At 48.4% G+C, this 21,709-nt stretch overlaps 10 protein-coding genes across 11 annotated transcripts; 5 read left to right on the forward strand and 5 right to left on the reverse strand.

Annotated features, from left to right (window-relative positions):
• Window positions 1-1,086: 1,086 nt before the first annotated feature.
• On the reverse strand, window positions 1,087-3,736 carry PPTG_05256 (hypothetical protein). The gene is made up of 2 exons (XM_008898768.1): window positions 1,483-3,736; window positions 1,087-1,416 (listed from the first exon to the last, which is right to left on the reverse strand). Exons 1-2 carry the CDS (start codon window positions 3,665-3,667, stop codon window positions 1,214-1,216), a joined length of 2,388 nt encoding a protein of 795 aa, XP_008897016.1. The 5' UTR covers window positions 3,668-3,736; the 3' UTR covers window positions 1,087-1,213.
• Window positions 3,737-3,836: 100 nt separating this feature from the next.
• On the forward strand, window positions 3,837-5,681 carry PPTG_05257. 2 transcript variants are annotated; one of them, XM_008898770.1, is made up of 8 exons: window positions 3,837-3,958; window positions 4,094-4,127; window positions 4,236-4,542; window positions 4,599-4,766; window positions 4,825-4,911; window positions 4,979-5,023; window positions 5,098-5,172; window positions 5,233-5,681. In XM_008898770.1, exons 1-8 carry the CDS (start codon window positions 3,865-3,867, stop codon window positions 5,599-5,601), a joined length of 1,179 nt encoding a protein of 392 aa, XP_008897018.1. In that variant the 5' UTR covers window positions 3,837-3,864; the 3' UTR covers window positions 5,602-5,681. The 2 variants fall into 2 exon arrangements, with proteins under 2 accessions (XP_008897018.1, XP_008897017.1); XM_008898769.1 differs by having other exon boundaries at window positions 3,837-4,127.
• PPTG_05258 (hypothetical protein) lies at window positions 5,619-8,094 on the reverse strand. Its single transcript, XM_008898771.1, has 11 exons — window positions 7,893-8,094; window positions 7,552-7,749; window positions 7,398-7,478; window positions 7,252-7,320; window positions 7,119-7,170; window positions 6,953-7,050; window positions 6,726-6,872; window positions 6,417-6,665; window positions 6,265-6,341; window positions 6,051-6,191; window positions 5,619-5,980 (listed from the first exon to the last, which is right to left on the reverse strand). The coding sequence occupies exons 1-11, from the start codon at window positions 8,014-8,016 to the stop codon at window positions 5,747-5,749; spliced, it is 1,470 nt and encodes a 489-aa protein (XP_008897019.1). The 5' UTR covers window positions 8,017-8,094; the 3' UTR covers window positions 5,619-5,746.
• A 1,010-nt stretch (window positions 8,095-9,104) lies between these two features.
• PPTG_21653 (hypothetical protein) lies at window positions 9,105-9,730 on the forward strand (the record flags this gene model as incomplete). Its single annotated transcript, XM_008899285.1, has 3 exons — window positions 9,105-9,175; window positions 9,296-9,343; window positions 9,613-9,730. The coding sequence occupies 3 exons, from the start codon at window positions 9,105-9,107 to the stop codon at window positions 9,728-9,730; spliced, it is 237 nt and encodes a 78-aa protein (XP_008897533.1).
• A 481-nt stretch (window positions 9,731-10,211) lies between these two features.
• On the forward strand, window positions 10,212-10,691 carry PPTG_21654 (hypothetical protein; the record flags this gene model as incomplete). Its single annotated transcript, XM_008899286.1, has 2 exons — window positions 10,212-10,309; window positions 10,409-10,691. The coding sequence occupies 2 exons, from the start codon at window positions 10,212-10,214 to the stop codon at window positions 10,689-10,691; spliced, it is 381 nt and encodes a 126-aa protein (XP_008897534.1).
• Window positions 10,692-10,949: 258 nt separating this feature from the next.
• On the reverse strand, window positions 10,950-11,245 carry PPTG_21655 (hypothetical protein; the record flags this gene model as incomplete). Its single annotated transcript, XM_008899287.1, has 2 exons — window positions 10,950-11,150; window positions 11,216-11,245. The coding sequence occupies 2 exons, from the start codon at window positions 11,243-11,245 to the stop codon at window positions 10,950-10,952; spliced, it is 231 nt and encodes a 76-aa protein (XP_008897535.1).
• Window positions 11,246-12,335: 1,090 nt separating this feature from the next.
• PPTG_21656 (hypothetical protein) lies at window positions 12,336-14,422 on the reverse strand (the record flags this gene model as incomplete). Its single annotated transcript, XM_008899288.1, has 4 exons — window positions 12,336-12,382; window positions 12,444-12,843; window positions 13,021-13,447; window positions 14,088-14,422. The coding sequence occupies 4 exons, from the start codon at window positions 14,420-14,422 to the stop codon at window positions 12,336-12,338; spliced, it is 1,209 nt and encodes a 402-aa protein (XP_008897536.1).
• A 338-nt stretch (window positions 14,423-14,760) lies between these two features.
• PPTG_21657 (hypothetical protein) lies at window positions 14,761-15,957 on the reverse strand (the record flags this gene model as incomplete). Its single annotated transcript, XM_008899289.1, has 5 exons — window positions 14,761-14,789; window positions 14,824-14,921; window positions 15,004-15,116; window positions 15,399-15,496; window positions 15,915-15,957. The coding sequence occupies 5 exons, from the start codon at window positions 15,955-15,957 to the stop codon at window positions 14,761-14,763; spliced, it is 381 nt and encodes a 126-aa protein (XP_008897537.1).
• A 1,634-nt stretch (window positions 15,958-17,591) lies between these two features.
• Window positions 17,592-18,170, forward strand: PPTG_05262 (hypothetical protein; the record flags this gene model as incomplete). The annotated part of the gene is made up of 2 exons (XM_008898772.1): window positions 17,592-18,024; window positions 18,100-18,170. The coding sequence occupies 2 exons, from the start codon at window positions 17,592-17,594 to the stop codon at window positions 18,168-18,170; spliced, it is 504 nt and encodes a 167-aa protein (XP_008897020.1).
• A 167-nt stretch (window positions 18,171-18,337) lies between these two features.
• PPTG_05263 (hypothetical protein) lies at window positions 18,338-18,999 on the forward strand (the record flags this gene model as incomplete). The annotated part of the gene is made up of 2 exons (XM_008898773.1): window positions 18,338-18,442; window positions 18,664-18,999. The coding sequence occupies 2 exons, from the start codon at window positions 18,338-18,340 to the stop codon at window positions 18,997-18,999; spliced, it is 441 nt and encodes a 146-aa protein (XP_008897021.1).
• Window positions 19,000-21,709: the final 2,710 nt, after the last annotated feature.

The raw sequence follows: 21,709 nt of genomic DNA on the forward strand, positions 1-21,709 counted from the left end.
ATTTCGCTAATCGCGAGGAATGTTTGCCAGTCCTTCTTCTACTGGACGATTTTTCGGCCCATTGGACAGATGAAGTTAAAGAACACGCCAAAAACCTAAGTGTGCATCTAATGCTGGTTCCCCCAGGGCTCACCTCGGTCTGCCAACCGGCAGACATCTCGTGGTTTCGTCCATTCAAACAGCGGCTTCGACGTCAGTGGGTCAATGAACTACAGCAACAGCTCCGAGCGCACCACGAGCAGCGTGAGCAAACCCCTTTCCAGCTAGTCGCTCCGAAACGAAAAGATGCAATCACATGGGCTATGAGCTCATGGCGTAGTTTGGGCAGCAGTGTCATTCGAAGCGGCTTTTCAGGTCTTCATAAGGTCGGAAGCAGTGCTGCTGTCGCCGTTACTGAGACTGTAGAACCGGAAAACGACTTGGTGGAGGCATTGGAACTGGCGAATGTTGTTGAAGAAACTATTGACGACTCCGACAACATAATTGACAGGCTTCAAGCAGATGTCGAGTAGGTAACGTTGCCATATGTGATTTGCTTAAGTATTGAATTTGAAATTGAGGTTTTAACTTCACTGGTCAGTTTTTTGCTTGTATATATTTTTTGCATGTCCGGCTACACAAATGCTATACAGTAAGTATTAAAACACGTTATGCTGATAAAATCGCGCTTACCGAAGTTAAACTTGAGATCGTTTCGATTGTGACCCGACTCCCCACGCTCCCCATATACGTAAAAGTCGTCCCGATACAAGACACCAGAGTAGTCTGTGCGGCTAACTGGAGTTTCTCCATGTATTGGCACAGATGACCACGCCTTTCGTGCAATATTAAACTTGTACAACTCCTTCAAATCTACAAAAAAGTCAAATAATGATGACATCCGTGCATGGCATTATGAAGACGCACCTCCAAAGAGGTACAGGGACCCATCACAAATTATACATAACTGTGGCCCAAACCTGAAGCTGGTAGCAACCCAATGGCTAACATTGTAAGGCACCGACGATGGCACTTCATAGATCTTTGTTTCTTTCGAGAAACCTTATTGAATGAACCGCAGCACGGTCATTGACCAAGATGGATGGATAGTGACACATTGCGAAGAGAGGCCAAAAAGCTTCGAACAATATATCTATTGGAAAGATTAAGCAATGTGGACTTCACACACTCTCAGCGGCTTCTATCTCCATCGCAACATCAGCTTTCGGAGAGCTTACTGTTCCTTCTCTTTCTTCTTGCGGCTGTTCGCTCGCTTGACCTTCGCCTTCTCTGTCTTGTCGATCTTCGCCTTCTCACTTTCTGCTGCTGCTGCAGCTTCGGCGTTGGCGTCCGTCGGCTCCTGCAGTGCAATGCGGCCCGTAGCCTCTAGACTCTCACGGCATTTGGCAATCCAGGCCACCAGCTCCTCCAAAGCGACTGTAAATAAAAAATAACAACAGATTAGTACCAATCCACCTCCAAATCACCAGCAAGATAACGTACTTTTGCCGTCATTGTCTTCATCGATGTGCGAAATCACCCATTCCACATCCTCCTGGGTGTTAGCCTTGCGCAGAATCGTCATGACAGCATCACGAAGCTCCTCGGCCGATAGCACACCATCACTATCACGATCTAGAATGTTCAGTCGGTCACCAACATGACGGTCAACCTCCTCAATTTCCACTTCCAGATTGGACAGCATCGCCTCGAGCTTCTTCATCATACGACCGGCAGTCTTGTTCTCCGCGGCCTGTGCGCCGATACGACCAGCAGCCAGCAGACCCTCGACGTCCATGTCATACTTGTTCTGCTTCAACTGACTCACAGTCTGACGCTCCTTCTCGACGAGCGACTTGAACGCAAGCGACTCAAGAGCACTGAGCTCCTCCAAGCTGACGATGTTCTCAATGGACTTGGGCACCACAGGCGTTTCCTCGCTAGGCGTCGTCTCGCTAGCTGCACCCGGCGTCGGGGCGGCTGTAGTCGTCTGAGCGTGCGCCTTCTCCATGATCACGTCGGCAATGACCTGTTCCACTTCAGTTTGCGTCTCAGTAGCTGCCTGGGTGGCAGCAGCCTCGCTCTCAGCCTGTTTCTGAGCCTCAGTCTCCTTCTTCTGAGCTTCATCACGGAACTTCTCTTCGTCCGCGATCATCTCATTCTGGTAGCGAATACTGTCGAGCTTGAGCTTGCGCATTTCCGCCGTTTCTCCCTCCGTAGACGCCTTGGCCGCCAGCGCCACCTCCGTCACCACCTCTTCGTCCATAGACGACATGGACGTAGCAAGCGCCTCCTCTAGGTTGTCCGCAGCAGTAATGTTCAGCGCCCGCGACATGATGAGCAGTGACGCTGGCACGTTCTTGTTAATGGACAAATCGAGCCACTGGCGCATTTGACGCACGTAGCCGGCCTTCGTCAACCCCGTAGCACGCATACCGCGCTCCATACAGGCCATCTGCAGCTCCTCCTTGTCCAGCGAGTCCAGTCCTTCCCAAATAATATCCTGGTCGTCCTTTTTGAGCTGACGGATCCGGTTACGCAGCTGGAAACGAAGCAGATTGTCGTTGCCGTAGTGCTGCACGCCCATGAATCGACACATACCCACAAGTTGCGGTCGAGAGATATTGTCCAGCATCAGTTCATCGCTGAACAGCTTCGCGACTTGCAGCGTCTCCTCCGACGTCAAAGGTTCGCCGCGTTGGGCTCGCTCCACGAAGTTCATGACCTCGCTGGCTGTTGCCTTGCGTTCCTCCGACACGCCTTCAGTATCACGAGTATCCTGCATAACTTCCTTCACTGTGTCCTGCAGGAATTCGGCTAGAGCCACACGCAACTGCAGCTGACGCTTCATGTCTTCCTCACGCTGAAACGAGTCCTTGTATGTACTCGGTAGCATGTTGGGGAACACCTTGAGCGCCACAGGCAGCAGCAATTCCATGAACGGGACGATCACGAAGAACGCGAATGGTACGAGACGCAATAGATCTGCCACTGTGCGTTGCAGCTGCTTGCGCTCACGACGTGAGAGTGCGTTGCCCTTGAGTAGACGACGCAGGATACGTGTGGACGTGGACACATCGGCGTATAGCAGCTTGGTGCCGAGCCAGTAGTGATCTAACTCGTGTTTTACCTTGCCTTTCATCTTACCCAGCCATTCTTTAACTGCAGCTGGGTCAGTGAACAGAACCTGCAGTGCATGGGCGACGGCTTTAATGCCCTGCATCGTAAGCTGCGGCGTGCGCTTAAGCAGAGATACGGCGCGTTCCGGAACCTTTGGCAGCTCCTTTTCAACATCCTCGACGCGGATCATACGGCGCTCGCCGCCTTTGGCCAGTGCGGACTCGAGCTTCTCCTCCTGTACGCGGATCTTACTGCGACGGCGTCTAGCGGCCGCGATCTTCTTCTTAAGCGCAGCAGCCTCTGCGGCCGTGGGAGCAGACGCCGGCGTGGTCGTCGATGGCTTTGTGGGAAGCGCGGCGAACCCGCGGGTCTGCGCGTGAAACAGCGGCGAGTATTGTGGCAGGATCAGAGCTGGCGACTGGCGGACGTCACGGAAGCCCGAGAACTCGCTACCGAACGTTGCGAACGGCGCAATACGAGTCGGAGCTTGGGCATGAGGAGGCACAGCCCCCGTGTAACGCAGTAAACCTTGCGATCGCACCGCATTGCGCAGACTCGAGCGCAACATGGTGGTCCGTACCTGCTGATCTGGAAATGGATCAATGCTGTGGCTCGCAAGCTGTTACCCAATACCACTGATGTGTATACAGTATACGCCGAATGTATTTTTAAATGACCAACATTCCTGTTTGACAAGCCTCTCTGAGTTTATGCGAAGGAAAACCTGTGGGATTTGATGCGACATATTGGTTGTTGACAGGCGAGATGGTGTCGGCGTCGTCGAGTGGGCACCGCAAGAAGAAGAAGGTCAAGAAGAGCAGCAAGCGCAAGCCCGTGAACTTGCAAGCCAACTTCAACCGTAAGTGTTCGCTGGCAACGGCTCGCAACGTGGCTCACAATGCAGCCTACGAGGCGCTGAGCGACGCCATGTTCCCGTCCAATGATGACCACCACTCCTCGGCTCATGTTGAGGCCCGTGACTCCTCTGAAGCAGGTGACGCAGCATGCGGAGACTTCCATCTGCACAGGTGCGACATGAAATATGACTTGCATTGAATAAAGCGTCTGTTAAATGTACTGACGTGGTTGACGTTGACTATTGACACAACGGAATGTTGGTTTATCTTGTGGAGTAGTGTATGTAGCGACGGCAAATTTAAACCCAGTGAGGTGATTGCCAAGGCAGCGGCCAATGGAGTCACCTTCATGTCCCTCACGGATCATGACACGATGGCTGGAGTGAGTGAAGCTATTGCCGCTGCCCAGAAGCATGGAGTACTGGTGTTTCCCGGCGTTGAGATCAGCGCTGAAGTGAAAGGTGGCGAGAATTTACACATTCTGGGATACTTCTACCCAGGGTCGAACAGTGCTGAGCTAGAACAGCAGCTACTGAAGATCCGTACGGGCAGACACAAGCGCGGCAAGGGGATGCTCAAGAAACTGGTACGCGTTGTGAAGTCATAGTTGTCTTTGATTGGACTGATGGTTTCGTTGTGTAGGAAGCGATGGGCATCAAACTCAAGTGGGAACGCGTGCTGGAGATTGCTGGAGAAGCTGCACCTGGTCGGCCTCACGTTGCCGAAGCGCTTGTGGAATCAGGTCACGTTGCGAATTTCCGCCAGGCATTTGCGCGATACCTCCATAACGATGGTCCTGCTTACGTTGAGGTACGTCGTATCGCGCTATTAACTGGTCTGTATGAAGTTAACAATGACGGTATACCAGGGCGAGCATTTTCCACCTGAAGAAGCCATTAAGCTTATTGCGAGCGCCGGTGGAGTCTCTGTTCTTGCACATCCGTGGTGCTGTAAGGTATAGCTGTGACGATTTACATTGAGTTGTTGTATGGATAGAAGTTAACATGCTTTAATTTTTACAGGACCCGATAGCACTAGTTCCCGAGCTGGCTAAGATGGGTATTCAGGTAAGCTACCGTTGCAACTATTTCCTTAACCGAACGTGTCATTTTGATGTAAAATTTGACCTTCGTTTGTGTAGGGCATCGAAGTGTATCATGACTCGAATAAAATTGACATGTATGGTGCTTTGGCGAAGGAATCCGGCTTGCTAAGAGTATGTACACATGAAAATGCTATGGCGCAGTCACTTTACTAATCTGTGTTTCTATGTTAGATGGGTGGTTCGGATTTCCACGGTATTGACCCCACGACGGAGCGTGCTCCTGGTGCTATCCCCTTCCCGCGTGTGCACGTCGATCGCTTCCTGGTCCACGCGCTAGATGTGTGGGAGCGACCGCTTGTGGAGCGACTGCGATCCATGGCAGAAGCACTTAAGTCGGCAGGCCCCGAGGCCTCGACATCAGAGGAATTGCTTATCTGGAAAGAGCAGGAGCCGCTAGTGCACCGAACGTTGGCTGAGCTTGGCATGGGTATTGAAATAGTGAAGAAAGAAGATTCGCATGACGGTAGCTCCGATAATACCAAGGCCAACGTCACCGACGGCCATTACCGTACGATTCGAGTTACCACTCTTAGTCGGTGAGGCATTTTAGAGCATTTAGAGCTTCAATACATAACCGTATTCGTTCCTTTGACGAATAATTGCGGCCAAGAGAACTACGGTGTTTTAAAGTTTTTATTCTATAAAGTTGGACAAGAAAGCCTGCTCGGTGCACTTTTGTAAAGTTCTAACGGCGCTTCAGTAGTTCGAAGACCAATTCAACATTGGTTCGGCCCATTTCTTCGAAGGCATCGGTTTTCGTCACGGCGTCGAAGTTGTGCAGCATGAAGGCGACGCACTGGTCTCGTAGCACAGTTGCGTTGTGCAGGTCTGCAGCGTGGAAAATACTAGCAGCATTCTCGACACATAACGATCCGAGCATTTTACTTTCGCAGATGCGCTTCAAGCGTTCAACTCCGTACTGTCCACGTTGTAAAATAAATGTTAGCATACGTCAAAAGAAAAGTAGCCCTTTTAACGAGCCTGCGTACCCGGTCAGCAGTGACAAACAGCTCCATCGCCACATCAACGGCGACGTCCAAGTAGTCTGTGTAGAGATACTCCATCAACGAAATGAAAATTGGGCGACGCACGTCGGTGATCTGGATCTCTCGTGCTCGACTCTCCAGCATCTTTAAACGTTTTATAACAGTCGAAAGTTAGGACTGTAAGACATTTTCCTGCTCACTGCTTGTGCAAAATTACCTCTCCTGTCAGCATCGCGTTGAAGTAGTTGCAGCGGATACACAAAATCTTGTGTCCATACACAGGAATTCCCTCAACTGTTTAGTTCCAAGAACACAGCACACAGTTGTTAGACAAGCAAGGCGGACTGTATCTCGGTCACTGGCACGAACCAATAAAAGTCACATCGCTCATAATGTCGTTGTTCACCAACATCCTCAGATCATCAATCAGTGTGCTCTCCGGAATCTCCAGTTGAAACTCTTCCTCTCCAAAACGGAACTGCTTAAAGTCATTAAGCCGACTACTTCCATCGTAGCCGCCGAAGATGATCAGGCTGGAGTCGTAAACGGCGCCGACGTGGCAAAAGCGCTGTCCTGGTGGTTGACCATTAAACTGCATCGGTTGCCACGTATTCACCTCTAAAGGGAGAAAAAAAGAGTTAGATCCGGAAAAATAACGCCAAGTCTCAGCCTACTTACCCAAATCAAGCTCGTAGAAATCGTTCACTGCAGTGCCCGTGCTGCCACCGAATATGTACATGGAATTCGAGTGGATGACAGCAACATGACTATCACGAGCAATTGGTGCTGGGCCCTCCGTTGCCAGCAACGACCAGACTCGAGTATCTAATGCAGATAAAATGATTACACAACCACACAAGAGTCAACAGATAACGAAATATCCAATGCGAGCAACAGGAGCATACCGAAGTCATATACGTGGACATCGTTGAGGTGGCGAGACCCATCGTGGCCACCAAACAGAACGCACGTGTGATTATGCACCACCAACGAGGATCGATACCTGGCGGAGCAAAATGAACTTTGTCGTTAGAAGGCCATTGGCCAGCACATGAGTTTGCCGATACTCACCGAGGTCGAGGAACGCGTCCTGTGGCTGCCACTAGCGACCAGGTATTTGTTTCTGTGTACAGAGAATGAGAGAATAAACAGTGAGGATTTCGTACAACAAAGCAAAGTTTCAGGTGCAAATGGTGAGTTATACCAAAATTGAACTCATGAAAGTCGTTCCTGTAGCTACCGTCGTATCCTCCGAAACAATACATCGATTTGTCTGTCCAGCCACAAGAAATAAACACCGGTTATATGTCAGTTTATTCCCACATGCAAGAATCACACTTCCAAACGTACCATACACCACAGCAGCATGGCTGTGTCGAGCAGTAGGCGGCAACCCAGCACTAACCACGACGTTGCTCCACCTCTGTGTCACTGCATGGACGTCATCATAAAACCAGAGTCAATATTGGCTAATAGATCAGCATAACCCGCTCTTCTAACGTACAGAAGTTGTACTCTATAAAGTCATTGACGCGGGAGCTGCCGTCGAAGCCCGCGAACACATAAAATGAATCTTTGTAGACCACAGCAACATGGCGGTCGCGCGGGCTCGGCGCAGAGCCAATGGCCAGAACTACCGACCACAATTTACGCTTGAAGTTGAACTCGTAAAAGTCGTTGATGCGGTTGGAGCCATCATAGCCTACAATGACGTAGCAGCAGATAATTGACAAGACATTAGCATCTATATTACGCTCATACGCTTCTACTAGACGCTGTAGTATGCGTATATTATGCTGGTTAGACTATCGGGCTGATTCAGCCGACTGATTTCTCGGCATGTACCTCCGAAGATGTAGAGCGAGTCCTTGCGCACAGCGCACACGTGCAACGAGCGGTGACATGGCGCTGCCGATGGGTTCTCGCATGGCACGGGAACCCACGCACGTGGGCTCTGTTGCAGCGCCATCGTCGAGAAAGACCCGCGTGAACAGTGATGGTGAAAAATGAGTTCGCAGGATCGTGCCCGATCTGTAAATTACATTTTATATTTCGAAAAATGCCGTTGGATGGCATTCAGACGAAAAAAAGCCATTAAAAATTTGATGGGTTTTTTTCGTCTGAATGCCATCCCCGCCAATCAGATCGTTTAGCCTGAAAGATGGTAAAAAAAAATCAGTTTTAACAGTTTTAAAAAAGATTTAGCATAAGTTTTATCTTACATTCAGGCACAAAAACGACACTTTTCGGAGGTCAACCATGATTTGCAACTCTCATTATTTTTAACGCTTTCTCGCTACAAGGGCGCTTTTATCGCCCTGTAAGGGGTCTGTGCATAAAACGGTAACTAAAAGGGTGATTTTTTCGCCCTTTTACAATACAGTCGTGCACAAATTGAACCGCGTTTTGAGCAAGAGCTTGATATGATATACATCAGATTGATTGATCGGCAGCTATAGCGGATATTTCATAGGATTGTTTTTGTTGAACTGATGTTAGGGAATATTCCACCGTACTACCCCCACCTGCACCTGCTACTACTCAGGAACAACTTCACTATCTTAGGGAGGCACTCGAACGTGGTGTTTATACCTACTCCTTTGGAACAGAGACGTCTTCACAATCTTCTACTATCTCATCCTAACGGCCTCGATACAAAGAAGAGATTCATCTCGGAGACCTTGATTCGCCTGACGACATCCAGGAAACGGAAATCCGTGTCTCATTGATTCTTAGCCTTCTAGCAATTCGCCATGTGCCTGAACTCCACTCCTACGCAGCAGCAATGAACTATTCGTACTCTCAGCAATGACATACAGCTGCTGAATCTGAATACAAATCACTAATGACGAATGAGACGTGGGTACCACCTAAAAACACAAGGGTGCTCCAAAATCGGTGGGTAAGTGCTGTTAAATATACTGGATCTAGTGAACTGAACGTTTAAAGCACGGCTAGTTATCAAAGGCTTTCTACTACAATGAAATATATGAACTAGTCATTTTATGGAGTTGCTTCGGTTACTGTTGACCATTGTCCCCCGAACCTGCACGATCGATGGTTGTTGTGCCTCTGTTGGCAAAGAGTACCGAGGTCGAAGTTCCGGTGCAAGAGCTCTTCAGGCTCGTGTACAATGACAGCGCAATTTCAATAGTTGGTAACAGAAACCGCCGAAAGTTGTAGTAGAGCTGACGCTACAGGCTGTAGATCAACTTCACTGACCGTAGAGACGAAGATATTCTTTGTAGACAAGCTGCTGTCCGTGCTGAGCTGTATGGTTCCGCTGAGCGTTATCGGTGCGACCACATCGGTCATTGGCATGATCTCTGGGGCTTGCGTTTGATAACAGAGCCCCAGGCTAACTCGCCAGACGCGTAGGTGCGTAGACGCCTCAATTATAGCTCCGAACTCTGATAGCTTGGCTCAGTTGGAGTATGGGAAGTGGGAACGTTGCCGTTGACAATGATGTTGTGAAAATGAGAACTTGTCAATTAGCAGTATCTAGACGATCCCAAGCCAAAAAAGGTAAGCTGCTAGTGATGACTGTTGCTCTAGTCATCTGTAGCTATCGGCGGATCGCAGAAGATGTCGTGTACGCTTCGCGCAAGGCACTTAAGCGCAAAGTTGACTACTGTGCACGCATCTGTCTGATAAGAGCAGTATATGCCGTTCAGATCCTCTGAGCAGCTCTTATTCGAAGTTGATGCAGAACTCCAAGAGATTGTACCTAGAAAAATTAATTCTATCAGATTTGCGGGGGCTCATATTCGAAAATGCCTGCTGGTGCACAAGTCGTCCGCACTCATCGGAACTACTGCCTGGCTCGTAAAACCGGTCTGACGAGGAGACTCCGAATTCGATGTCAGATCGCTCGTAGGGCCTCTAGAAGCTTTAGAAAACGAGGGGAAAAGGGAGAAGAAGAAGAAACGATTTCGTGCAGCCATTTTGTGACTTGACTGAACACTTTAAAGGGCTTTCATTGATTCAATCGGAAGCCGCTTACCTTCTGCACCAATGATGTTTCCTGATGCCGAGCCAGGGAGACTGTGGATGTTAGAGTTTGCCACAAAGCTGGCCTCAGTACCGTACTCCCTGGAAGCTAAATGTGAAGAGACACGGTACTTATGACTTTAAAAATAATGAATGGTAGCGTCGAACATCAGCATGGGCGCGCAGATGTCTGGGATATACGGTGGGCTTGGCGCTGGGCATCAGGAAGAAGGTACACCATTCAATACCCCCAAAGAGCAGCCGGTCGCGCAGTAGAGAGCGCATCGACAGCCGCCGCTACAGATAAACGACCCCCCCCCCCAAGGCGATGGCCGCCAAGATGTGCATGCGCAACTTTGACGGCAGTGAAGTGTGTGCAAGGATCTCGGGAGCGGCTTCGAGCAGTGGGATTTGCTGTTCGTGGAGCAGATCGAGATGGCGGAGTACGCGTGCGGATACTCCTGGCCGAAACGGGACAAGGTGAACAAATTCGTCCAGTACTTATGCGAATTGGCTGAGCTCTTCTACCAGCAACACGTCATGTGCTGGTGGGTCACGCAGCTGACGCCCGGATTTGAGATGGAGCCGATACACATGTCGTTCAAGAAAAAAAGAAACAAAATACGTTGCGAGTCTTCATACCGTCCTGAGTGACGACTTCTTGCTGTTATTGAACTGTCTGTCTCAGTAGTAGGGATCGGGCTTCGGTTTCTCTGCGAGCCCATATTTTTTTTACAAAGTTGGTTATGATGCAGGCAGGGATCCCAACAATATAGTTCATATCAATATTATAGAAAACCAGCAAATACATTACGCGCAGGAATTTGTGAACTGAGCAAATAAATAACTATAGCGGAACCATTGCAAAAATATATTACTGATCAAATATCTACTTTGCCCGATTGCTGTTGCCTAAGCGCAAGCACCCACTGTGGTCACAACCCAGAACGTATCGTTGACCCTCAAGAAAAGGATCATCTCCTGCGTGAATGAGAAAATCATGTTGCGCACGTAGCATAGCACCATGTGACCCGAACTGAACAGCCGTTCAACAATGTTAGACGTCTGCGGGATATCATCCAGCTGCTCGTACTCACATGGTGTTCTCTCCGTCTTGGTCAAAAAGTAATATTACAATGCGACATGCAGCCAACCCCCGTACAGTCTGCGTGCCACACCGATTGTGCCTGTGCTGGCTGCTCTGCCATCTGTGACAGATTGTGCGGCAGAGTCTGCCGCACAGAATTCTGCTCAGATAGTGGGACACGGCGGCGGACCATCCATTTCGTAGCCGCGTCCCTGGTAGATCTAACTGCTCCTCGCATGAGCAGTCAACTCATTCGGTAATTTCTCCTGTAAAGCTCAACCGGCGCAGCCTGCCGCGGGTTTGATCGCCGGTACGGCGGCGCCCACGCGCCATCATCGACGACTACTACGACATGCACTTGGCTCGAGCGCGGCGTTCAAGCTTGTGGAGGCAACACTCCGGGCTTGTGGGGGGTATGTTGAAGGGTCTAGACCCTGCACTGCTCTTGTGGATGGTCCGGCGTGTTGCTGACGTGAAGCTGGTATGCTGAACATGAAGGATAAGAAGTATTTGTCATGTAGAGAAAACATATGCATGATGAGGCTGTTGCCACTTGTTTATTCTTCTGCTGCTTTGGCTTCAATGTAGGCGCGCTCTACACGGCGGCGCTGGGGTCTTCGGTACATTCGTATTTCGTTTGAGGGAAGATTAGTAGCCGGCTCCCATGTTGGGTCCCAGGAGGTAAGGAACTGCACCGACCGTTAATTTGGCGATCTGCCAGGGTGGTCTGCATTTAGTAGGTAGGTAGGTAGACTCCTTAAGTCGGTTCCACTTGGTAGGACCTATTCCGCCTCACCAGCGCCGTCTCCTAAAGCGGCTGCCTCGATGAGGCGGGCCCTGGTGATGCGAGCTTTTGGTACGACATCTAACAGCCGCTTGATAGCCTCTGCGGTATTTGACGAGTTACTTCGTTGAACATGTCCCATGTCCTCATGTAACGGGCCGCAGCCTCATCGAGGCGCCCCACCCACGGACGCGGAGCACCACCTGAAGAAGGCTGGGAAAGAAGTCGGCTGGGCAGCGTCCGTGGGGAGCATGTCGGGCTGACTTGGTAACGTCGAGCTAGGTTGAAGAAGGATAGCAAATTGAGCACAGTTAAAATTGAAGTTGAACGTGAATATTATATAACTTAAAAAAAATAGACACGGCCTCAAGTTTCTTCGTTTAGCAAGAAACGACTGTACTTGCTGCAAACGGATTTCACCCCGTATTCAATGCATGCCGGTTTGCCAGTGGGCGACCGGCAGGATCTCAGGCACTAAAAGTACCCGATCGACGTCGTTACTTAGACACAGAACGATTAACTAGAGTCCTTTTACCGTCCAGGCCTGTGTAGTCCTTAATCTGAAGAGCAAAAAGCACGTGAACGCAGATTTCAAACTTGAAGTAGTAATTGCACCCGCACGAATTCGTACTCAAATTTACATGCCAGCATCCCTCGGGCTGCCCAACCACCTCCATTCGTGCGTAATTCACCCCCATCTGGGCCGACACCGGGGCCACCTCGCGACTGCGCCCGGGTTCCGGGAGGTAGACACGCTCGCAGCCATGTGACGATACCCGAACCACGTCTGGGTTGGGGGAAACGAGTAGGAATTCGATGCTGGACCGGCTGGGAGTCATGTCCACAAGAAGATCTCGGCGGCAAAAATTCTTAATCCTTGCGTTTAACTGCTGGGTGGCTTCAGGGAATTCCTTGAAGATTATTGGAGTCACCGACTGGTGCCACAACAATCCGCCAGCAACTAGAACAGTGTCCCGATCTTATGTTTGGTCCGAAGAGTGTAGTCACGCTTGATCAGACGGTTGAACTGCTACACCGGGTTGTTTGTGGTGGCATATCCACTGGGCGTATGGAATCATTGCCAACGCCAAATGCGCTCGTCACCCACGTACGCTCAAATAGCCTTGGAACCAAACCAGCTGCTCTTCACCCGACCACTTCGTTAAAATCTGTTTCAATTGTTCGTCATAGACATCTTGGCTAGCCGCGAAATGGAGGCCATAGATGTCCGCCATCACCTGTTCGGACAAGCGACCAGGTATACCCTTGAGGTTTTCGTGAACCTTGGTCATCACATGATAGAAGCACATCAAGTAGACAAATTCAGAATCGACACCAAACACTCGTGTCACTGCGTTCTGTTGGGCAGCTCCAGCATCGGCCATGACGAACTTGACCAACAATTGACCCCCCCCCCCCCCAGACACCGAAACAAAAATCCTGCGCAGCTCGGTCAGCGCCGTCACGTAAATGTCCTCCAAGCGTTGCGATGTAATGAAAAGTGCCACAAGGTGAAACGAGCGACACTTGTCCGAGATTCTGCACACGATGACAGGATACCCGACATTTGGTTCAACTTGAAGGTCGCGTCCATGTGGAAAACAAATGACCCCGCGTCACGCGACGCATTCAGTAGAAGACGGTTCGTTGTCGGCCACATCAAAAATGGATTTTCGTCAGAGCCGCTCCCCACATTTGGTTTGCCGCGTGCGTCACGTTTCCATCCAAGCGAAAATGGGTTCGTGTCTGAGACAGTCGGAATATAAGCCAATCGATCTGGCCCAAGATTTCGTCATAGTCGTCATTGCGGTGCAGATTCTTCTTCGAATAGCTGCTGACAACCCATTGCACCTGACGCAGCGTTGACATCTCCGTCATGTAATGGGTCACCATTTACATAAGTAGGTAGATTGATATACAAAAGTAGGTACAAAGCACGCGAGTAGCGCGTGCTGCATTGTCGCTCTCTGATTGGTTGAAAGGTCAGGTATTCAGCCAATCAGGAGCCGACTTGCATTTGAGTGGTTCTCAAGGGGCCAGGGGTTCCGCCCTGGACCAAATTTAAATCAGAGTTTATTTTACCGGAAATTGAATCTTGTCGTATTAAGTACGAGCTTCCTCATCGCTACGTGTAAGCTAGTAACGGTAAATACCTGGCCCGTTACACGTCAATCCAAACCGCCGAGCCATTTCATTGCGAATCCAAGCGGGCTTCAACCCTTGCGTTGCCATTTCACGACCGTAGTCCTTGAGTCGGGAGGTCATCTTGGCTTTTTGAGGCTCCCTCACCAAGGTCTCTTGAGCACCTGTCTCCATGATCGTGACGCGGATAGGACTTTGACACGTGAGCACCTTCCCCTTCCATGGACACGCGTCATATGGCGTGGCTGCCTTGCATGTTTCCGAGGAGCACTTCAGTAGCTGGTACCGCATCTTCTGCGGCTTGGTCAGGGCACACACCACGAATGGAACCAGCTGGAGCTTGACAATGATGAACACCTTCATGTCTTCCATGAGCAGCTATCAATCCTCGGAAGCCATGTCGCTACTGACAGTCGTCCACTTGGTCGTCGTGAGCATCTTTCGTTGAGGAAAAGAAAGGAGGGCTTCAGCGTTCAGTGTTCTACTGTATGAAGAAGGATCCTTGCTGTTAAGAAAGGATATAAAGGACGGTGATTGGCTCGCTGACTGCCATAGCAGTGGTCGTGATTCGCTAATATTGAGTGGTGTGTAGACACCCGAGTTTGGTGTGTTTTGGTCAATGCAATTGTGGCACACGTATAGATTGTGTGGTGTGATGTGACATTGATGTGTCCCACGCACATTTTATGTGTTATCACATTTTCTGTGTGTCAGACCTTGGTTACGTGCGATTTACCGTCTGGTACCGCTTCAAAATATACTGTCAGCAATACCCATCTTGGTCGGCTCCGGTGCCGGGGCAGAAGACTTGGGTGCCATCTTAAGAGGCTGGCACGCCGAGCGCCCACCACGGGACAGGTGCTTGATAGTACTGTCACCACTTCTGACTCGAAGCTAGGGGAGTGAACAATATAAGCGTTTAGACCAGAAAAAATAGAAACTAAGCAACTGACTTGACCAGGTAATTAGCAAATGACGGCTGGATATCAAGTAGACCATCGAGCAGGTCACAGATATCCTGCACGTTGAGTTCATCGCACTGAACCTTCTTCGATACGGACTCCACCTTTCATAGCCGCCTTCAGCTTACGGTGTACTACCGGGAAGGGCTAGGCGTGAGCTAGGTCTTCGTCATCGACGCTGAAAACTCACACAATGCAAAATAGTGCGCCAACATCAAGTTCGTGACCTACAATCGCGTTTCGTGGCGCAATTCGGGTTAAAGGGCCTTCAGACTACGTGTACCAAACCTAAAATAATAACTGTTATAAGTAAACAATTCCGTAAATAAACAATTTAGCTTTGTAGCTTGCTTGATCGTGCGCAAGTGCTTTATAAGCAGTTGCACTTCGTTGAGGTCCTCCTCGTTGGGCGACAGGCGGCTACGGACGGTCAAGAGTAGTCGATACTGGTTTTTACTGAAAAATGGTAGAAACGAGGCCAGTGCTGGAATGTGTGTCTCAGGGTTGAAACGATCGTCTAAGTCATTAGTCACCGGCGCCGTGAGGTGATGGTGGCAGCAGCGCACACTATTTCGCTTGTTGTAGCCGTAAACCACTATGTTGATCACCGCCGACAGTGCGGTCGTCGAGAACGACACAAAAGTCTCCCGATAGCTCTTCTCCGATGCTCGTCTCCGCTGCTTTGGTGACAGGCTCCATGTCGTGAGTGATGCTCTCCTCGCACACCGGCGCCACGTTTGTGTTTTCAACAAAACATAATAGTTTGAAAAATAAACTGGATAACAGATCTTAGTTAGCTGCTAGTTACCTCCTGGTTGTCTCCATCTCGATGAACGCGATGAAAGGCTACCCTTGACGATCCGGTCGATCTACGCGTATCGATTTGGCGCCATGTGGCTTACCCGGAATAAGATCCCCGGTTGCTGCGGTGTTGACAGTCTCCATCTCCTCCTGAAAGCAGGAGTGGTAAGATCGCATATGGGACACCAGGTTAGAGTATACAACTTTTGGCACATGTTTTCTTATCTTTCCACACGCCTTGCAGACCCCGTTGGGTCACCTTACTCAGTCAGTTAGGGCTTGACGAATGAAGCGACTTGCTCTGGCGTGAACTTCCTCTTTGTAGGAAAAGAGAGAGGTATCTGATTGAAAGGAGAGAGCAGAATTGGCTGTGTTGATTGAGAATTGCAGCATGAACTAGAATATGCGTTGCGGAAAAGTCGTGGGGGCTCAGAACCAACCACAAGCTGTTGGTTGTCACTGTCTGTAAAATAAGTTTGTGTGGAGGTACACCAAACGCGTAAATGCTTATTTTGTTGAAGTAGAATCCACAAATATGTTTTTTTAGGAAACAGTAAACAAATTGTCAGAAACAATTTATCGGGCTCCCTAGTGGCGGTATTAGAGCAAATGCATGCCTGCTACTCGATGTTGACACAGTTGCAAACACACATGGCAGCTATTCATTTCAAAATATTATGCATTCTTTTTGTGACATGCGGTACACGACGCCTATTAATTAAACTCCCTTTCGTGCTGTAATAGCCGGTTAAACCGACGCAACAAAGGACGAAAAGGCATTACTAAAGGTCTACTACCGTGTTTCACAGGGAGAAGCTTTGGATTCTAAAAGCGCACAAATGCTGGAATAAACGAAGATATACCACTTTGTTGTGTGCTAATAATAAGAATATATTATCGAACAAAATCTATCTATATATATATAGAAAGCAACTCTGTGAAGGTTTGCTTCAAAACGAAATAGGTTTTTTTTTTCAGACCAAAGGAAGGCGATTCTATTTTTAGGAAAGTATCCATACATTACTCAGAGAAACTGAACTCAGCACCGATATTTAAGTTGCACGCTTTGAACTGACATCGAAGTATATTTCTTATGTTTGTCATCCGTGGAACTCGTTTGTTGTTTCCTGGGCTGGATTATATATATATGTTGAAATATCACTTGATATCCAGCCAACTCAACGAAATTACACCGCATTTTACACATGAAAGTGCGCTCATTAAACAATTCAGTTTTGAAGCCACTTCATAGACCTTCAAACTGACCTGGTGTTTATATAAAAAAGCAAAGTACCTTCCAACCTGGTGGTGCCGCAACTCCGCTATAAATGCATCTACTGCTTGCCACAGCTCTTTGCCGAATGCATGTCCTAGACGGAGACTTTTTAGGAGGATGGATTGCTCGAGAACAATAATTGTTCGTTCGTACTGTATCAAGAGAGAAATTGCAGATGAGAACCATTAAAGTCTTAATCCGATTTGGCAGGGTGTATGGGTAATGCAGGAGCTGCAACCTGTGTGTTGCCTAGTAGGCGCTGGTTTGGGGGAGACCATTTTTGGTTCTCCCTCCTGCTCCCCATGAAGAAGCTTTGAGGTCCCTTCCGTCTTCCCTTCGGGGTACTACCTCCGTCCCACAAGACATTTAACATTTGAACTTAGTGTGGTAAACACCATCATGTTACAATAATGCGATTGGTTACAATTATTTGTTATGGGGAAACTAACTCACGGTCCGCAGTTCGTAAATTCCCCACCAATAGCACCATCCAAGCGCAAGCATGGACCTCGGCCCTGACCCTCCACCTCTAGACCACGAAGACATCATTCGCCTTTTGTTGGAGCGGATGACGGACTGGAAGCTCCCGCGTGGCTGTATTAACGACGCTGCTGCGCACTTCGGCTGCACACGGCAGACAGTAAGCTCCGTGTTCCACGCCCGGGACGAGAAGCCGTGCGAAAGCGCCAGAGGCATAGCCCGAGTGTGGACTCCTGACGCCATTCAGGAGGCGCTGGAGACCGTACCTGCCATCGAGAGGACATCCTACATAGCTTTGGCAGCTGCCACTGGGATTCCTAGAACCACCCTCGCGCGTGCGAAGGGGAACAAGGACGGCATTCGTCGAGCTACGGGGTCTGTGAAGTCATACCTGACGTCTGATCAAATGCGCCAGCGCATCGAGTTTGCACTTTCATTTGTGGGGGAAGGTGCTGGTAAGTTCACTGCTCTAATGAAGTTTTATTGTAATAATTCTGACATTATTTTATATTTTTGCATTATTTGTGCAGCTGGAACGTACAGGTTCAACTATATGAATGACACAATTCATATTGACGAAAAGTGGTTTTTACATTTCTAAAAAGAGAAAGTCGTACTACCTGACATACAACGAGAAAGTTCTGCACTTTGCTGTTCCTAACGTCAAGTATCTCACCAAAGTACTATTTTTGTAAGCTGTTGGTCGACCTCGGTATGATCCACACAGCGTAGTTTGGTGGAAAGCTGGGTTGCTGTCCGTTCGTGGAGATGGTGGAGGCTAAACGCTCATGGAAGAACCGTCCAGCTGGTACTCCTGAGCTCAAATGCACTTCGATCGCCAAGGTACGGTACAAGAAGTACCTTATCGACAAGGTTATTCCTGCAAACAAGGCCAAGTGGCCCGGTACGTTTTTTCAATAATGCTTTTGTTTATTTTTTGTGTGACTCGCGTTGATTTATTTATTATAAATTTATCAGGATCAAAAACGGTCTCGATGTAGCAAGATAATGCGACGCCACACGGTAGTGCATACTCAGATGCAGTGAAAGCGGTTGCCTGCTCTGACGACTGGAACATTACCTTTCGCAACTAGCCGCCACGTCGCCCCGACTTCAATGTACTCGACCTTGGCTTCTTTTCCAGCATCCAAGCGCATCAATATCGGAAGCGAGTGTACAACGTGGAGCAGTTAGTTGATGCGGTGGAGTCAGGTTTTGTTGAACTCAAGTCTGTGACGCTAAGTAAGTCATTCATAACGCTACAATCTGTGTTGGAACAAGCGATGCTGGACCGCGGCGGAAATACCTACAAGATTCCACATCTGGGCAAAGACAAGTGGGCTCGGCTAGGAGATCTCCTACTCTCGCTGCCATGCTCAAGCGAGGCAGTAAAAATCGGCAAGGCAGCGTTGGACGATGTTGTTGTGTAGATGTGGTAAATCGACGGATTAGTAGTCTTAAAACTTGGTATAATTCAATACTACTTGGGGATTGGTCAAAAATATCCTATCGATATGTTAATGTCCAATTAAGTTCAAAATTGGAGCGGTTTTTAAATCAATAATGGTTCGATTGGAGGATATATTACTTAGTGAGATGAGTCCAAAACGATGCACCAGTGCGTAATCTGTCGATGGTACAAACCTGGTGGACGTAGCCTTGATTGCATAGCGTAAGTTTTGGTCAGATGCCTCAATTATCGTCTTATTCCGGCGAAGTTATCTACCGTTTACGACGCGTTAATACAGCGCTACAGCTACCAACACTAAGCACGCACACCTGGCTAACTTCACAAAGTTTAGAACGAGCATCTAGAGAAATGTTAAATGTCTTGTGGGACGGAGGTAGTACCGCTTTGGGAGATACAAGAAATGAAATATGTGATAATAGATTAACCAAATTACAGAGATCAATAACATCCGTGCTCTTCAACAGCACAATTTACGACTGATTCACATAAAAAAGCACGATTGTTTTTAGATCGAGTGTCATTTCTGGAGAAACTCTGGATTCCAGATAAAATTTTGCATTCACGCTTACGGTCAGGCGAAATCAACAGTTTTCAAAGTGAATCAAGATTTGCAACTGAAAATACTTTAGAAATGGCGGAGCGGTACACATAGAAGAGAAATATCTCAGAAAGTGATACTCCGATGGGCCTTGGGACCCCACGTAATATTCGAGTTACGGTCAGCGAGAATACAGCATTTTTATAGTAATAGCTGAAAAATTAACGTAAATTGTTTTTGCTGTGCACCGTTCATCCCAATTTGTCGTGGCACGACAATATCATGAGTATTCTCTTCAATCTTAAACTTTAGCGCGAAAGTTTTAGTTACATGGCTAATATGTATAAAACTATTTCTGGTTTATTCCTGGGCAGACCAACAGAAGACGTTAGTAGCAACCAATGGCATTGATTAGTCGCGTCGCGCCACTCCTACATCACGGGTTCAAGTGTGCGTTCAGAAATAGCGAGTTTCCGGATTATTTCTCTCCTGTCTTTCAAATCACCTTTGATAACAGTGTTCCTGTTGCACCGCTTGGACAGACGGCAACAATGAATGCGGAAACGATTCGCAAGCTAGGTCTCCTTCGTGAAAGATCCGCGGACGGTAGACTCGACTTTCTCATCGCGATGGTCGCTTGCATTTTCTAGCAATGCTCTTGACAGTCGCACTTTTCCATAGCTCCTATATCGTTGAAAACGACTCACTTGACCGTTTCTTGGAAATACTCGACGTGGTGATGTGAAGCGCCGTCACTACCACACCACATTCTTCCACGCGTGTAGCTAAAGTTTGTCCCCACGAAATAGTGTTCAAAACAACTGATGCATTCGCTTGGTGGGCACGATGCGTTTTGAGTGGGGGCAGAGCTTCCTGGATATTAACCTTCTGTGCAAACTTCCTCAGCTTCTCGACAGTAGACAAACCTGGATGACATAAGCGCCGACTGCAGCAGTTTGGTGCACGAAGCCTCTGCGCTTCTTTTTCCTCGATCTGCAAGACAATCGTTCCGTATTCTTGGGGTTGGCGCGATGCTACCACTTTACGGTGTTGTGCCTCCGTTAAGATGCCGGTCTCAAATTGCGTGGTTCTGTCAACGTCATTGTGGCTGAGCTTATGCTTCCCCTGCATGCCGCTCCTCAGAATCCCCCCCCCCTCAGCCATCGCACACTTTACGATTCCGCAGTTCTGCAAATGTGTGTGTTGAGATGAAGAGCCGCAACAATCTTTCTTGAAACGGACACATCCTCTGAATGGAGCCTTTGCTATTTATTGCTTCTCCAATAATTTTTACTCCTTCGGCTAAAGCACAAAGACCTATTTACAAAATCAACCACAAAATCACTTTACCAGACAAATTACTTTATGGAATAAATAATAGTAGCGTACCTGGTTCGACATTTTCGTCGTTGGTTTTTTTGCGCTTGTTGCTGCGAGACCTATGGTCGTCTGCATCGGCCTCCATCAGCTCTTCGTCTTCTCCGAACCCAGCCTCGTGTAGAGTGCTACTGTCACAAAGCGTTGTGTTTTGTAAGCCATCATGAGGAGCCCAGTGCACCATCATGAGATCAAAGCTAGGTGTCACGCCATGTGATTGGCTAAATACATGAGATGAAGTATCATTGGTAAAAATATGAATTAACTGACACTTATTAAGTAAAAGAAGCCAGTGCATACAAATATTAAGGATAAAATGTCGAGGATGCTATGAGCGGCTGGGAGGTGGACAAGTACCCCTGTAGCGGTCTCGTCAATTGTCCTCTCCGGACCGCCCGCTTTTAAACTGACGGCCATTATAATACTAGGTGAATCAACAACTTTTAAAACGTTTCCAGTAGTCGTGCGATCTTAACGGTAGTGTGCCCTTCTTTAACAGAGCCATTTATTCTAAAAAAAAACAGAAAACCACTTCTAATTAATGTGTACGATAATCATCCAAGCGTGATATTATTTACCTTGTCTTTGCACTGCTCACGGTATACACTCGCTTTATCTTCTTGCTTACTGGCGCAGCAACTCTAATCCATGCAGCCCCGATATCAGCAGCGTTATGAGCATCTTTAAACGTCTCCTTAGTCGTGATATATTTAAGGAAATCATAAATAAAGCAGTGCTGCTAGAATAAGTGAGA

The sequence above is a fragment of the Phytophthora parasitica genome (genome assembly GCF_000247585.1).
Source record: "Phytophthora parasitica INRA-310 unplaced genomic scaffold supercont2.7, whole genome shotgun sequence".
In the NCBI taxonomy this organism is placed as follows: Eukaryota; Oomycota; class Peronosporomycetes; order Peronosporales; family Peronosporaceae; genus Phytophthora; species Phytophthora nicotianae.

Excerpts from the sequence above, each read along its gene's own strand:
- PPTG_05256 (XM_008898768.1), bottom strand. The coding sequence starts at position 3,667 with ATGTTGCGCTCGAGTCTGCGCAATGCGGTGCGATCGCAAGGTTTACTG. Across the intron at positions 1,417-1,482 it reads TGAAGACAATGACGGCAAAA|TCGCTTTGGAGGAGCTGGTG; the intron begins GTACGTTATCTT and ends TTTTATTTACAG.
- PPTG_05257 (XM_008898769.1), top strand. The coding sequence starts at position 3,865 with ATGGTGTCGGCGTCGTCGAGTGGGCACCGCAAGAAGAAGAAGGTCAAG. Across the intron at positions 5,024-5,097 it reads TGGCTAAGATGGGTATTCAG|GGCATCGAAGTGTATCATGA; the intron begins GTAAGCTACCGT and ends TCGTTTGTGTAG. Across the intron at positions 5,173-5,232 it reads AGGAATCCGGCTTGCTAAGA|ATGGGTGGTTCGGATTTCCA; the intron begins GTATGTACACAT and ends TTTCTATGTTAG.
- PPTG_05258 (XM_008898771.1), bottom strand. The coding sequence starts at position 8,016 with ATGGCGCTGCAACAGAGCCCACGTGCGTGGGTTCCCGTGCCATGCGAG. Across the intron at positions 7,051-7,118 it reads GGACGCGTTCCTCGACCTCG|GTATCGATCCTCGTTGGTGG; the intron begins GTGAGTATCGGC and ends TTGCTCCGCCAG. Across the intron at positions 6,873-6,952 it reads TGTCCACGTATATGACTTCG|ATACTCGAGTCTGGTCGTTG; the intron begins GTATGCTCCTGT and ends TATCTGCATTAG.